We start from the raw sequence: 13762 nt of genomic DNA on the forward strand, positions 1-13762 counted from the left end.
ACATTTGAACAGTTAGGCAGGAATATTGAGAAATTAGTGGAATTGAGATTTAAACAGTTGCTTAAACTGTTGGCCAACGCATTTTTGACATGATGTCATCTCAGTTCTCTGACGCATAGAGGGGGAGGTATTACATAAGCTCAGTGTTGATTTATCCACACTCCTCCGACCCCCAGCCCCCCCCCCCCCCTCCACCCAGGGGGTTTGAGCTTTGTTGCTGTTGAAACAAAAGCCGGCCTGGTCATTACAACCCCCAACCCCCCACCCCACCCCGATCGGGAGCAGGTAATCACTGTGTACCTGAGGAGAAAGAAAGAATGTGTGTCAACCAAACAGACCAGCACCTTAGTCTACCTGTCAGAAAAGTTCTGAAAAATGACATGACGGGGTTTCTGGGAAATCCAGAGGTTTGTAATAATGTGCTGAGGATTCTTAGGGTCATTCAAAAAGGGAGTGACTATTTGTTGAATAATAATTTATTCGTATGTTGGAACAAAAGCTCGTTTCATTTTTGTTGTTTTCAGTTTTTGACATAATTTTATATTTCCCTATGCCCTTTAAGTTGTGGGTGACAAATATACCCCCCAAAAAAAAACCCAAAATGACTTGGAAAGACGTCTGGTTCTACTGACTTACATTAAAAGTAAAGTAGGTTTTTTCCTCCTCCTGTAAACTTACCATTTTGGAGATACGAGGTTTTCTTCCAAAAACGGTGAGATGTTCGTATTGATACACTGATACACTAATCATGTCATGAATGCAAAAATGTAAATATTATTAACTAGAAATCTTCACTCATATGAAAATAAAAGCTAATTATCCCATTAACTAGTAATATTTCTTTTATAAAATAACATTAGTTTATCATTAGTTTAGCTCGGAAAACACTTGGAAAGCTTGTGAAAAGTGTGTTGAGCCAAAAGACGCATACAAAGAGGTTTTCGTCAACACTAAACAACAGAAGAGCCTAAACTGCTCCACATTCTCCTCCAGTTCTCGGACTAAGTGAGTAAACGATGTTTACATGCATTCGACAGGCTGAAAACAGGACAGCAGTAACACAATGCTGGATTCTGGAGTTAGTAAGCCAGGCTTCAAGAAAGAGACCCAAAAGCCAAGGCCACTCTGACATTTACCAGCTAATCCAAGATCCAGTGGGCTATTTTTAGGAATAGCCTTTTGTTCAAGGCCTCACTTTCTTTGGTTTTTGCTATGTGGCTTGTGCTTTTCCTGCATCTATTGGATGGATTCTTTATTATTCATAGCCTGCCTTGCTGAGACTATTTATATCGGCTTTTTGAATCATCACACTCCACCGACTGCGAGTCTGGGGAAATTCGTCCATCTGAAGACCGTGATTCTGATTCCTCAGTAAGTTTCTGGCCCCTAAACAGCAGCTTAGGGAAAGCAGTGGAAAATGGATCTCAACAGAAGGCGTATGTATTATAGCCAAAACTATATACACCAAACAGCCATAATATTAATAATACCTGCTTATTTCTACGCTCACTGTCCACTTCATCAGCTCCACTTACTGTATAGCTGCACTCTGTAGTTCTACAGTTACAGACTGTAGTCCATCTGTTTCTCTGATACTCTGTTACCCTGTTCTTCAGTGGTCAGGAGCCCGTTGGACCCTCACAGAGCAGGTACTGTTTGGGTGGTGGGTCATTCTCAGCACTGCAGTAACGCTGATATGGTGGCATGTGTTGTGCTGGTTCGAGTGGATCGGACAGAGCTTTTTAAACACCTCAGTGTCGCTGCTGGACTGAGAATAGTCCATCAACCAGAAATATCCAGCCAACAGCGTCCTGTGACCACTGATGAAGGACGAGAGGATGACCAACACAAACTGTGCAGCAGCAGATGAGCTGTCGTCTCTGACTTTACATCTACAAGGTGGACCGACAAGGTAGGGGTGTCTAATAGAGTGGACAGTGAGTGGACACAGTGTTTAGAAACTCCAGCAGCACTGCTGAGTCTGATCCACTCAGACCAGCACAACACACACTAACACACCACCACCACGTCAGCGTCACTGCAGTGCTGAGAATGACCCACCACCCAAATAGTACCTGCTCTGTGGTCCTCTGGGGGTCCAGACACTGAGAAACAGGATATATACATATATTTATATATAGATAGATTCAGTATAAACTATATCAGAGTGGTGTATATATATATATATATATATATATATATGTCCTGCTGGATTCATGTTAGTCTAAATTGTGTTAATATTAATTACTTTTAAAGGATCTATTGTTCAGTTAACATCTATGATTTGTTCCCAGCGTTAAACAACAGCACGTCCATGTGTTGCGGGTTGCCGTCTCTTGAGACTCGGCCTCTAAAATCATAGAATCCTTATTTCCTGTGGGGAGGAAACTGTAAATGCCAAGTTTCTCCATGTGGGAGTTTGTCCCATTACGAGAAAAAGAGGTTTTGGAGCATGTAATTTCAGCAGGAATACACCAGCTGGATAGCAGTGGGCGCAGCTGTTTAATCGTAATAGCAGATATAAAGTCAGATGTCAAAAACACGGCCACCCACTTCAAATCATATTCATAGGAAAAATGATGACTTGAGTTTGATGGTAAAGGCCACTCTTTTCCTGAAGAGGAGAAAAGGGACAACAAGCTGCTGCCAGAATCTTTCTCGGTAGTCTAATGAACCTGTTTTTATGGCATGAAAAGGAAAATAACAAAAACAAACACCAGTCTTGTGCAGACGTTTGAACATCCCGCGTCACGTGACATTTTGTTCACATCATTTTAAGCGAGGAAACTTGGCGTTTTTCTAGTTTCAGTGCACAATTTTTAACATTTTGGAACAAATAAAACAGAATATCAAATGTGCCATTACTTTTGCACAGGCTACATTTTTGTGTTTTATTTCTTCTTCTTCTTCTTTCGGCTGCTCCCTTTAGGGGTCGCCACAGCGGATCATCTGCCTCCTCTACTTTCACACCAACCATCTCCATGTCCACCTTCACTACATCCATAAACCTTCTCTGAGGTCTACCTCTTCTCCTTCTACCCGGCAGCTCCATCTCCAACATTCTTTGCCCAATATATCCACTATTCCTCCTCAACACATGTCCAAACCATCTCAACCTGGCCTCTCTGGCTTTATCTCCAAACTGCTCCACCTTCACCGTCCCTCTGATCTGCTCATTTCTAATCTTGTCCATCCTGGTCACTCCCAACGAAAATCTCAGCATCTTCATCTCCGCCACCTCCAGCTCAGCCTCCTGTCTTATTTGTTTTATTTAATATGTTCAAATTCAGCAAATAAACACCAACTATGAAGAAGTGTTTCCTTTCTAGATGATGTGTTCACCTGTTTTCACTTCAAATCAACAAAACACGTCATTTGATCGGGGGTGGCCCAAACTTTTGCATACACCTGTGATGCCCAGGCAGCACAGAGAATTCAGCTGAGGGCAAAAACACCAGCACTGATCATGATATCTCAGAGGGATCGTACAGGAACTGTGGAGTCTTAGAATTAGTTCTAGTACTTTTCCTTGGAAAACATTGCCTCCTAGTGGCCAAGCCGGGTTACTACAAAAACAAACATTTCTAATTCTGTTCCCAGCTGTGTCCTGTGTTATACTAATCGGTTAATTATGGCCATTTCCAAACCTTTTGTGGGTAAATATTCTTTTGAAACATGATTACACTGTCTGTCTTGATAAGAGACGTTGCTGTAAACCAAGTTTAATTCATGATTTTCTTCTCAAGCCCCTGCCACCCAAATTGCCTGCGTGCATCACTTTACGTATAGTTTCACATGTACTGCAAAACGTTTGTGGACATTACACAGGGTGGTTTGCAATGGTGATGGACAGGTTGAGAGATGAGGTCAGGCAGGAGGCTCCATGGATCATGATGTTTGCAGATGACATTGTAATCTGTGGTGAGAGTAGAGAGCAGGTGGAAGAGAATCAGGAGAGGTGGAGGTTTGCACTGGAGAGGAGAGGAATGAAGGTCAGTAGAGACAAGACGGAATACATGTGTGTGAATGAGAGGGAGGCAGGTGGAAAGGTGAAGATGCAAGGAGTAGAGGTCGTAAAGGTGGATGACTTCAAATATCTTGGGTCAACCATCCAGAGAAATGGACAGTGTAGAAAAGAGGTGAAGAAGAGGGTGCAGGCAGGATGGAGACGGGTGTCAGGGCTGATGTGTGACAGAAGGATAGCAGTAAGAGTGAAAGGGAAGGTCTACAAGACAGCAGTGTGTCCTGCTATGATGTCTGGTTTGGAGACTGTGGCTCTGTCTAAAAGACAGGAGGCTGAGCTGGAGGTGGCGGAGATGAAGATGCTGAGATTTTCGTTGGGACTCGTCACCCGCATTAAAGACACCTGTCTCAACTTGTCACCTGTATAAAAGACACCTGTCCACAGAATCAATCAATCAGACTCCAACCTCTCTACCATGGGCAAGACCAAAGAGCTATCAAAGGATGTCAGGGACAAGATTGTAGGCCTGCACAAGGCTGGAATGGGCTACAAAACCATAAGCAAGAAGCTGAGCGAGAAGGAGACAACTGTTGGTGCAATTGTTCGAAAATGGAAGAAACACAAAATGACCATCAATCGACCTCAGTCTGGGGCTCCACGCAAGATCTCACCTCGTGGGGTATCAATGATCATGAGGAAGGTGAGAAATCAGCCTACACCTACACGGGAGGAGCTTGTTAATGATCTCAAGGCAGCTGGGACCACAGTCACCAAGAAAACCTTAACACACTACACCGTAATGTATTAAAATCCTGCAGCACCCGCAAGGTCCACCTGCTCAAGAAGGCACATGTGCAGGCCCGTCTGAAGTTTGCCAGTGAACACCTGAATGATTCAGAGAGTGCTTGGGAGAAAGTTCTGTGGTCAGATGAGACCGAAATTGAGCTCTCTGGCATCAACTCAACTTGCCGTGTTTGGAAGAAGAGAAATGCTGACTATGACCCCAAGAACAGTCGTGTTTTGGGGCAGTCGTGGGCTGGAGGTTAGGGAACTGGCCCTGTGACTGGAAGGTCACCAGTTCGATCCCCAATGCTGACGGTCCATGACTGAGGTGTCCTTGACCTCCAATTGCTCCCCGGGCGCTGTGCACAGGGCTGCCCACCACTCTGGGCAAGTGTGCTCACTGCCCCCTAGTGTGTGTGTGTGTGTGTGTGTGTGTAAGGGCACAGGACAACTTCACCGTGTCGACGGGAGGATGGACGGGGCCATGTACTGTAAAATCCTGAGTGAATACCTCCTTCCTTCCGCCAGGACACTGAAAATGGGTCATGGATGTCTTCCAGCACGACCAAAATTATATGTGCGCAAACCTGGTCGTCAACTATAAAAAAACATCTGACCTCTGTGGATGCCAACAAGGGTACTAAGTCTTGTTTTGCTTGGGGATGAAATTCCAGGGAAATGCAAATCAATTTATATATTTTCTATAATGTGATTTTCTTTTCGATGTTATATCAATAAACCTACCATTAAAATTATAGACTGTTCATTTCTTTGTCAGAGGGCAAACTTACATAATCAGCGAGGGATCAAATGATTATTTCCTCCACTGGAGCAATATTAGTATTAAGGCTCTGCAGCGACCTCGTAATTCAGAGGATCCCGTGGTATCCGTTAGAAAAATGTTCACAGGACAGACATTTATCTGGTTCAGAACATTTGTATTTAACACAGGGGGCGATAGAGGCGACTTTTTGAAAAAGAAAAAAAAAAACCCTATTCATTCCAGACATAGAAAACAGGAGCTTAGACCCGGAGTTCCTAATATGGGCATAACGAAGACTACAGTGGTCTATTGGCTTTCACAGCTGAATCTATTACTTTCCCACTGTGCTTGAAATTCAGGCTGAAATACATGTTTTTACTTTAACAGAATTTGGTAGCAAACATACTATGATAAAAATAACCACTTAAAAACACTGATTTAATACACAAAAGTGCTGTTTTTAGGGAATAATTTTTTGGGAGAATGGGCAGACTGGTTCCAGATGATAGAAAGGCAGCAGGAACACAAATAACCAACCAACATCTCTGAGGAACGTTTCCAACACCTTGTTGAAAGTCTGCCATGAAGAATTAAGGCAGTTCTGAAGGCAAAAGGGGGTCCAACCTTTTACTTGCTAGGTGTACCTAATAAAGTGTCTGGTGAGTGTATACACACACACGAAGTAGAGCAGCAGTCCTCAATCCTAATACTGGTGTATTAAAGTCCTGCACATTTTAGAGATTCCCCAGCAAATAATGGACCAACAAGCCCTTGAAACATGAACGAGGTACATCGAAAGAGGGAAGAAGTCTATAACATCCAAGACAGAGCTCGGAAACCCACAGGTTAGAGGTTCTGGGGGGAAAAAACAAGAAAGGACTTTAGATCATTATTGCACCATTTAATCTGAGATCTACACGGCCAGGAAACTGTTTGCAGTGGACGCTTCACGCATACTCGACATTCTTTCAAAAACAACTGTTACATTTCATAGAATTTCTCTTGTGGACAAACCTTTCCCCCTCATCTTGGCTCTAAAAATTAATCCAAGAGTATCAAAGTAATCAGATTGCATTACTTCAAAATCATAATCCTCTGAATTAGGTTACAGATTAGATTTTGGAACGGCTGATCAGCCACCTAAACCAGAATCTGTTCCCGACTGAAACCAAAATCTTTTTATTTAATATCATCTACCAGACGTTTACTCAGAAAACTCAGTCTGACCAAATGGTATCCAGCAAATGTTTATTGGACAAGTGGGAATCCAGAGAAAATAAACGTCACTGCCGCAGCCTTATCATTTTGCCAAGAAAACAAAATCAACTGATTGCCAGGCGTAAGTGCACTGCAGGAAACAAGATACAGACAGCTATGTCACGGGTACACAAGTTCTCTCTAAATTCTGTAAAAAATAAACTTTTAGACTTCGACAGGTTAAGTGGCGGACAGGGCAGCTGCATTGGTCGCTGAGCGGTCTGAGTTGTTCCAGTGCTAAAATGAGGCAGCTGGTGTTGGAGTCTGCCTCACTGAGTGATGCCAATAACACCACAGGCCAGGCGACCACCAGCATTACCAGTCTTGAGACTTTCTTCATCACCTCCTTTACCCAAGTCATCCACCTTCTCATGAATCTGGAATAGGACAAACGCTCAATTAACAGATTTGTTCTAGCACATCACAATATATCTATTTATTACTGCAGCCATGGGGACCCCCTAGGCTATACCCTAGGTCAGGGGTCGCCAATCCAACTGTTAAGAAGAGCATCTGAGTCCTTTCAAACAAAACACAAACCATTTTACCATCTGTACCATCTGTAAACATGCCTGTTTGTGCTAATGTACTTTTATGGGTTAAAAATATAATATCAATAAAAATGCAGACTCACTTTTCTCTGCTTATCAATACAGTCCGGCTGCAGACATGCACTCTCAGCCACAGTGACGTCACCTGCTTCTATACTTCTATAGAAAGTAAAAATCCTTCCCAGGATTTTGTTCCAACTGCCTGGCTTGTCTAATTAGATCAAACCACCAGCAGAGCTGTCCCGGCAGTTGGAACAAAATCCTGGGAAGGATTTTTACTTTCTGGATCTGAATTTTACACCTGTGGTTTTCAGGAGTCGCTAATGGTGTTCTGCATTGTCCTGATGGGTTGATATCCCAGTGTAAAGTTTTCTGGTCGTTTAAGGTGTTTTGGGACTGATTTCCGATACATTTGATCATTTCCTAGCGTCCTCTAACAGCAACCATACCGCCAATTCCCGTTGGGAAGCAAAGCCATCAGGTTTTACTCCTAATGGCCCTGCAAGCGCAGTTACACTCCTAAGAAAGTTATGAATGTTGTCTGAAAACTTTCTAGGAGGCTGTGACAATGTCGACCAGACAGCAAAAGTAATCTGTACTACGCTGACAACCTCCTAGACTCCCACACAAGTTCAATTTTAATCAATTCAGAGCTTTTGATAACCAGCTCTGATCGGCTTCAGCATGGCTTTCATGGGTTTCAGCGGGAGCCGTTTTGTTTTTCTGTGATTAAACCCAACATTCATGTCTTAACGTCATGGTTTTATGTTGCCATATTTAATTACCTTATTAATATGGCAACATTAATATACAGTCACACATTCTTGCTGCCCAGCAGTACGTGGGTCGCTGTTTTACCTCATGAAAATGACAAAAACCGAGGCAGGGCAGAGCGGCACCGACGTCATCAATAGGCTGGCGGGGCACGTCAGGCTGAGAGTGCATGGCTGCAGCCAGATCCTCCTCCTGCTTTAAGCTTCAGCTCAGCTATTGATGCTTTTCTCGCATTTCAGGCAGGAAACTTTTTCTCAAAAGTACAACAGTTTCTTGCAAAATGTCTCTCAACGTTGAGAGACTAGATTGAAGTCGCTTCTCGTTCACCAGCTTCTTGTTTGAATTTTTCCATTCCACCTTAACACTAATCTTCCACGAGCTACGAAAATTTTCGTAAGGGAAACCAGCGACCATGTAGCCCACTCCCCTGCTGTGAAGCGATTAACGCCCATTGTCTTGGTAATGATATGGAGTGCGGTGAAAGTGGAAACCCCCCATGCCCACCTCGAGCTCCTACAGCTCCCAAAGCACCTAACATGACAACTTGAAGGTGAACTTCAAGTTACAACCCGAGTGTATATGTTACCGATCCGACAGCGCGACGGATTCTGTAGAACCGTGTTTCAAAAGTTATAATTCAAGGGCGCGTAGTAGCGACGGACGGAGCAGTGGCGATTTCTCTAAGACTGCCAGGGAAGCTCAGCTTGCCCTAAAATGTCAAATATGCTCAGTTGTGTTAACATTTCATTCACTACAAATGCGTTAAAAGCTGAGTGTCTTTTCACTTCAACAGGTCCGCTCATTCAAACGGGACGTTTTTTTTCATTGCCTCGAAACTCGCCGCTCATTGGATAAATGCCACGATTTTGTCCCGCCCCCGAACGCAGAGCGTCTCTGTGGTGAACGGAGCTGTGGGCGGGTCTGGACGCGGAGCTTCTGCAAAATGATTGAAGGATCAGACGAAAGGCTGAATCCTGTTTTGATTGACAGCTATTTTTACCCATTTACGTCAAAAGACAAACTGCAACCCATTTCTTGGCGTTTACTTGGTGAAATTACTTGTGCATTTCCGTTGTTCATTGTGTAAATAAAACACACTCCTAGTATTTCCTTGTTTCAGTTTAACATAATTTCAACATTTCCTTGTACGAGTTTAATTTCGTTTCGTTAGTTTGTTCAGTCAGTCGTTCATACTGTTGGCAAGGTCGAAGTGAACTAGCCAGCAAACAAGGTTCACACACAGAGCTGCTGTCTCAGTCCTCCTCTGTGAATTAACATAATAAAGGGTGATGTATGGTCCTGCTAATTGCTGGCAAGAAGGAGGGGTGATGTCCTGAGGATCTTGAAATCTCAGGAGGGCTAGTGTTAAATGGTGCATAAGGCAGCAAAATGTAACTGCTGCACCACTTAAGGTGGAACAGGAAAATTCAAACAAGAAGCTGGCGACTTTTTAGCGTTTGTCCATCTTAAATCTCTCTCTTTGCCGTTTCATTAGCTACTAGCTGGGCGAGACTGTTGTCTGTGTTGCTATGGTGACCAGCTGTCTGCGCTGATCTTCAGGGTTAAAGGGTGAATCAGCAGTTCTACATTAACTCCAGCGTTTAAGACCGTTTACTGTTGAGCTTTGCTTTACTGCAAAGGAGGATTATTTTAATTTAACTTAAATAAGAGCCGTTTGCTGCTCCAGAGCACGTCCACCCCTGCACTGTGTTTTCTGAGCTTTTATGCACCTGCCTCGTCTCAGTAATGGATTCATAATTAATCAATCAATCAGCGTAAGGGTGTCGGAATGTGTGGTGCATTCTACTAAAGTACTTGTTACACATGTTAACTCTAAACACCCCTGTATGCCGCGTTTGTGCATATCGCTGCTGTCGGAAGAAAACCATGCATCTCCATTTTTGAAATAGTTTGAAAAGGTCTTGTCATTTATATTGTGTGTAAATTTCATGAAGAACGGACCAAAATAAATGGAACAAAATGACTCGGAAAAAAATTCTGGTTCCATTGACTTACATTAAAGGTAAAGTAGGTTTTTTCCTTCTCCTGGAAATACAAGGTTTTCTTCCGACAGCAGCGATATGTGCCCTGGGATAAATGATATTTCTTCTGAATAAGAAACTCAAAATTCCAAGCTGTTTTTGTTTGCTCACCACCATGGTCCTCCCAATGATCGAGTACGGCCCACTCAGTGACAGCATTTTATCCTCAATGTCTATTTTGGCAACACCATCATCCCCAGCAGTCACATTACCCAGATCTCCAACGTGCCTGTGGGGAAACAGCATTAATAGCAGAGATGCAGGGACAGATCCGGATGCAATGACTTATTACATAAAGAGCCGTGTATATTTTGTTAAACCACTTGGTTTTTCCATCTGAATTTATATATACACTTAAGGCAAATTATTTAGTAACTGCATGAAATCAAATGTAAAAGTACTCCTCAAATGAACAGATAGTCTGTTTTATGATTATAAACACTGCTACATGCTTACAATTCACTGCTGAAACCCAAAAATCTTTGGATGCTTTGCATTTTTTCATAAAAATAATTTTTACAGTGTTTATCACTGAAGAGATCCAGCTGAGATCCAGTTTACAGCTCAGACTTCAGGAAAAATGGGTCGACTTTCGATAGAAAAAGAGTTTTTAAAACTACATCGCCCATCGATTTGACTGGAAGCAAGACAGCCTCATATAACACCAACTGCTTGAATGAAGCTTATAAAATATGGAAGTTATGAAGCAAAGAATATGATGAAGTGCATTTTGGAACCAATCGCGCTTCCAACGAGCGAAAAAGGATAAACAGTTAAGTTTCAGTGCACGGTGGGCCAAACCAAAGGATCAGTCGGTCAGGGCCAGTCAACAGGCCGGGCCATATTTCATATTTACACAATGTTCAATAGAAGAGATTATTCAAATGAAGTCATTATCCAATAACAGTTATAATCCTAGCCTAATAATGCATCGTCAGAGTTTCACAAGCTTGTTAAAAGCTCATATGACTGAGGATAAGTGCAAAAGAACGCGTGGGTAAACGAGACTTTCTGCCAAATGAAATCCGGCAGACTGAGTCGTCCACAGAAATGGCAAATTTTGCAAATGCGTTGGTTAGAAAGGGAGCTTGTGCAACAGGTGGCACAGCTTGATATTACAGTGAAAAGAGAAGTGGTTTTAAGGGTCAATGGATGTAGTGCGATACAGAAAACAGGCCTTTTGAATTAAAGGGGAACGCCGCTGATTTTGCTCAAAGTCAGTCGCTGAGATATAAACTAAACGACAGTGGTCTGATGTGAAATGGTGCACTACGGAGAAATGTTTACTCTCCACAAAACTAGTGAACCTACACATCTCAGACTTGTATGCAATGTAAAATAAAGGTAAATATGAAAACGGCATGTTTTCTTTTGGTACCATTTCCCCCTCACAACACCCTGCATGAACGCATTTCTACCATAAGGCCATAACCTGCTGCTATAATTTGCTGCATTGTTATCTTGAGCCAATGAGTTAATTAACAAAGTTATTATCCTGAGGTCACAAGATAATTAGCTTCTCACAACAACCACAAAGCCACACCACAAAAACGTACTACTTGATATGGCTCTGAATTCCTGATGCTGAGACGCCGTTACAGTAGATTTACGTTAATGCTTAGCCCAAAATAAACGAAAACCGAAATTATAACGAGGTTATAATTTTCTGCACTGTTATCTCAAGATAACAAGATAACTCATTATTTCAAAAATGATTACTTTATCTTGACAGAAGATATTTAACTCAACACCAAGGTAACTTTTTCAAACTTTAACAAAGTTGTTATCTTGAAATAAGTTCTCTTATCTCAAGATAATGCAGAAAAACCATTACTTCTTTATGGCCTCTCTGGGCTTCTGTACATTTTAGGCTCAGCTTTAACAAAAATCTACTGTAACGGCGTCTCAGCAACCAGGAATTATATTCAGAACCATTTCAAGTAATAGCTTTGTGTACCGCGGCTTTAACAGGTATTAAATATATTCAGAGGTCTGGTTTTTTATCACCACCATAGTGAAAAACCCTGATTTGGCCAGTTTCTTTACGATGGTGCACTTTGCATTAAACCACCCGGAATGACTCCGTTTACACCTCAACATATTAATTATGCAGAAATGTCGAAAACGGTCCCTTGAGCCTTTTATGCAGACCAAACGTACCTGACTTCATCAGTAGGTCCACCGTGGGTTTTGTTGTGGGGGTTGTAGTGAGGTCCTGCACTTATGCAGCCTAATGTCGAAACAGCATGGCAATGATTTGTGAGCAGCTCAACAAACATACCAACAAAATACCACACGCAACGTTTTAACAAACAGGTGAGGATTAAAAGAATAAAACATTTGAGGAGGGGAAAAAAAAAAATGCTCACCATTCGTGTTGTCTCCAAAAGCATGGACGTGAAATCCATGCAGGCCAGCGGTGAGGCCAGAGATCTCTCCTGTAAGCTTCACTGGAGCACCTTCATCCTGTAACATGACGGCACTTTCCGTAAGTCAGATTTACCAACTTAAAAGGGGAAAATGACCAAACTGGCCTCTAATGCTACAAAACAGCCCTTATAACTGAAGTCTATGGAACAGAGACGTCATCCCAACCCCAAGAGACTGGGTTACAACAACGTCAGGGCGCACCAGCTTCGTGGTAAACAACATAAACAAGTGTCCAGTAGAGTAAACGTGGTTTATGAAGTCAGTTTCAGTTTGCAAACCGGGTTTATAGCGAATCATCTCAGCGAGGCGAATGACTCAGCAGTTATTCACGAACTTGGACACACGTCCAAGCCCAGCTAAGCCCCTTTTACCTACTTCTTATGTCTCTCGATTATCTATTAACGTCAGCTAACCTAGATATCACTCTGCAACACGACTCGGCCAGCGGGCAGTGCAGAGGGGCAGCCGGGGTGGCGTCTATGGCGTCGACTTTAAATGGAAATACTGACTCAATAAAAATGAACCGGACCAACACCGTTCGCACTCGGTCTGGCGTCGTTTAATGAGGATTAAGCCTGCATGAAACAGCAGCGTTTGCGTGCATCCCGACTCCAAAACGGCTTCATACTGCTCGAGTTTTCCAGGATCCACCTTAAATGCCGGAGCAGTCGCTATGCTAACGCCTGAGGCGGCTCAATGGAACTAACGTTAACCGCTGCGCCATTTAAGGTGGAACGGAACGATCGAAGTTCAACTCAGAAACTCGCTAGCTTAGCTACCGTTACACTCGGCGTTGTCCCGACGCGGCTCGGTACCGGCTAAAACACGGCTGCAGTCACGGAAACCGCAAAGCGGCCGCCACTGCGTGGGAACGACATAACCCAGCCAATTAGTCCTAATCGACGAGCAAGACGCAGGAGAGCCGAGCTGACGTCACGAGGCTCGCGCCGCGTTTTGGAAAGCAACTTAGCAAAGTTAGCATTCGCCGCTCGGGCGCTGCGTAACAGCGGAAAATGCTACATAAATGTACCTGCTGCTCGAAGTGAACCGTACCGGTCACCTCTCCGGTGCCTTTGAGGACACACACGGCCTTCTGTACCATGTTTCCGTGAATGTGCGCGAATCAGCGGCGGCGAGGTGAAGCGGGCGGACCGAGTGAAGCCGCCAGACAGCGCAGCCGCTCTGATCAGGCAGAGGG

At 43.3% G+C, this 13762-nt stretch overlaps 1 protein-coding gene across 1 annotated transcript; it reads right to left on the bottom strand.

Annotated features, from left to right (window-relative positions):
* Positions 1–6741: 6741 nt before the first annotated feature.
* sod1 (superoxide dismutase 1, soluble) lies at positions 6742–13762 on the bottom strand. Its single transcript, XM_017691428.2, has 5 exons — positions 13595–13762; positions 12504–12600; positions 12295–12364; positions 10246–10363; positions 6742–7144 (listed from the first exon to the last, which is right to left on the bottom strand). The coding sequence occupies exons 1-5, from the start codon at positions 13664–13666 to the stop codon at positions 7037–7039; spliced, it is 465 nt and encodes a 154-aa protein (XP_017546917.1). The 5' UTR covers positions 13667–13762; the 3' UTR covers positions 6742–7036.

Source organism: Pygocentrus nattereri, chromosome 18, assembly GCF_015220715.1.
Source record: "Pygocentrus nattereri isolate fPygNat1 chromosome 18, fPygNat1.pri, whole genome shotgun sequence".
NCBI lineage: Eukaryota > Metazoa > Chordata > Actinopteri > Characiformes > Serrasalmidae > Pygocentrus > Pygocentrus nattereri.

What these genes read in the sequence shown, in the direction of transcription:
- sod1 (XM_017691428.2), bottom strand. Translation starts at nt 13,666, where the DNA reads ATGGTACAGAAGGCCGTGTGTGTCCTCAAAGGCACCGGAGAGGTGACC. An exon ending in TTTTGGAGACAACACGAATG is followed by an intron (nt 12,365 to 12,503) that starts GTGAGCATTTTT and finishes TTTCGACATTAG; the next exon opens with GCTGCATAAGTGCAGGACCT. An exon ending in GGACCTACTGATGAAGTCAG is followed by an intron (nt 10,364 to 12,294) that starts GTACGTTTGGTC and finishes GTTTCCCCACAG; the next exon opens with GCACGTTGGAGATCTGGGTA.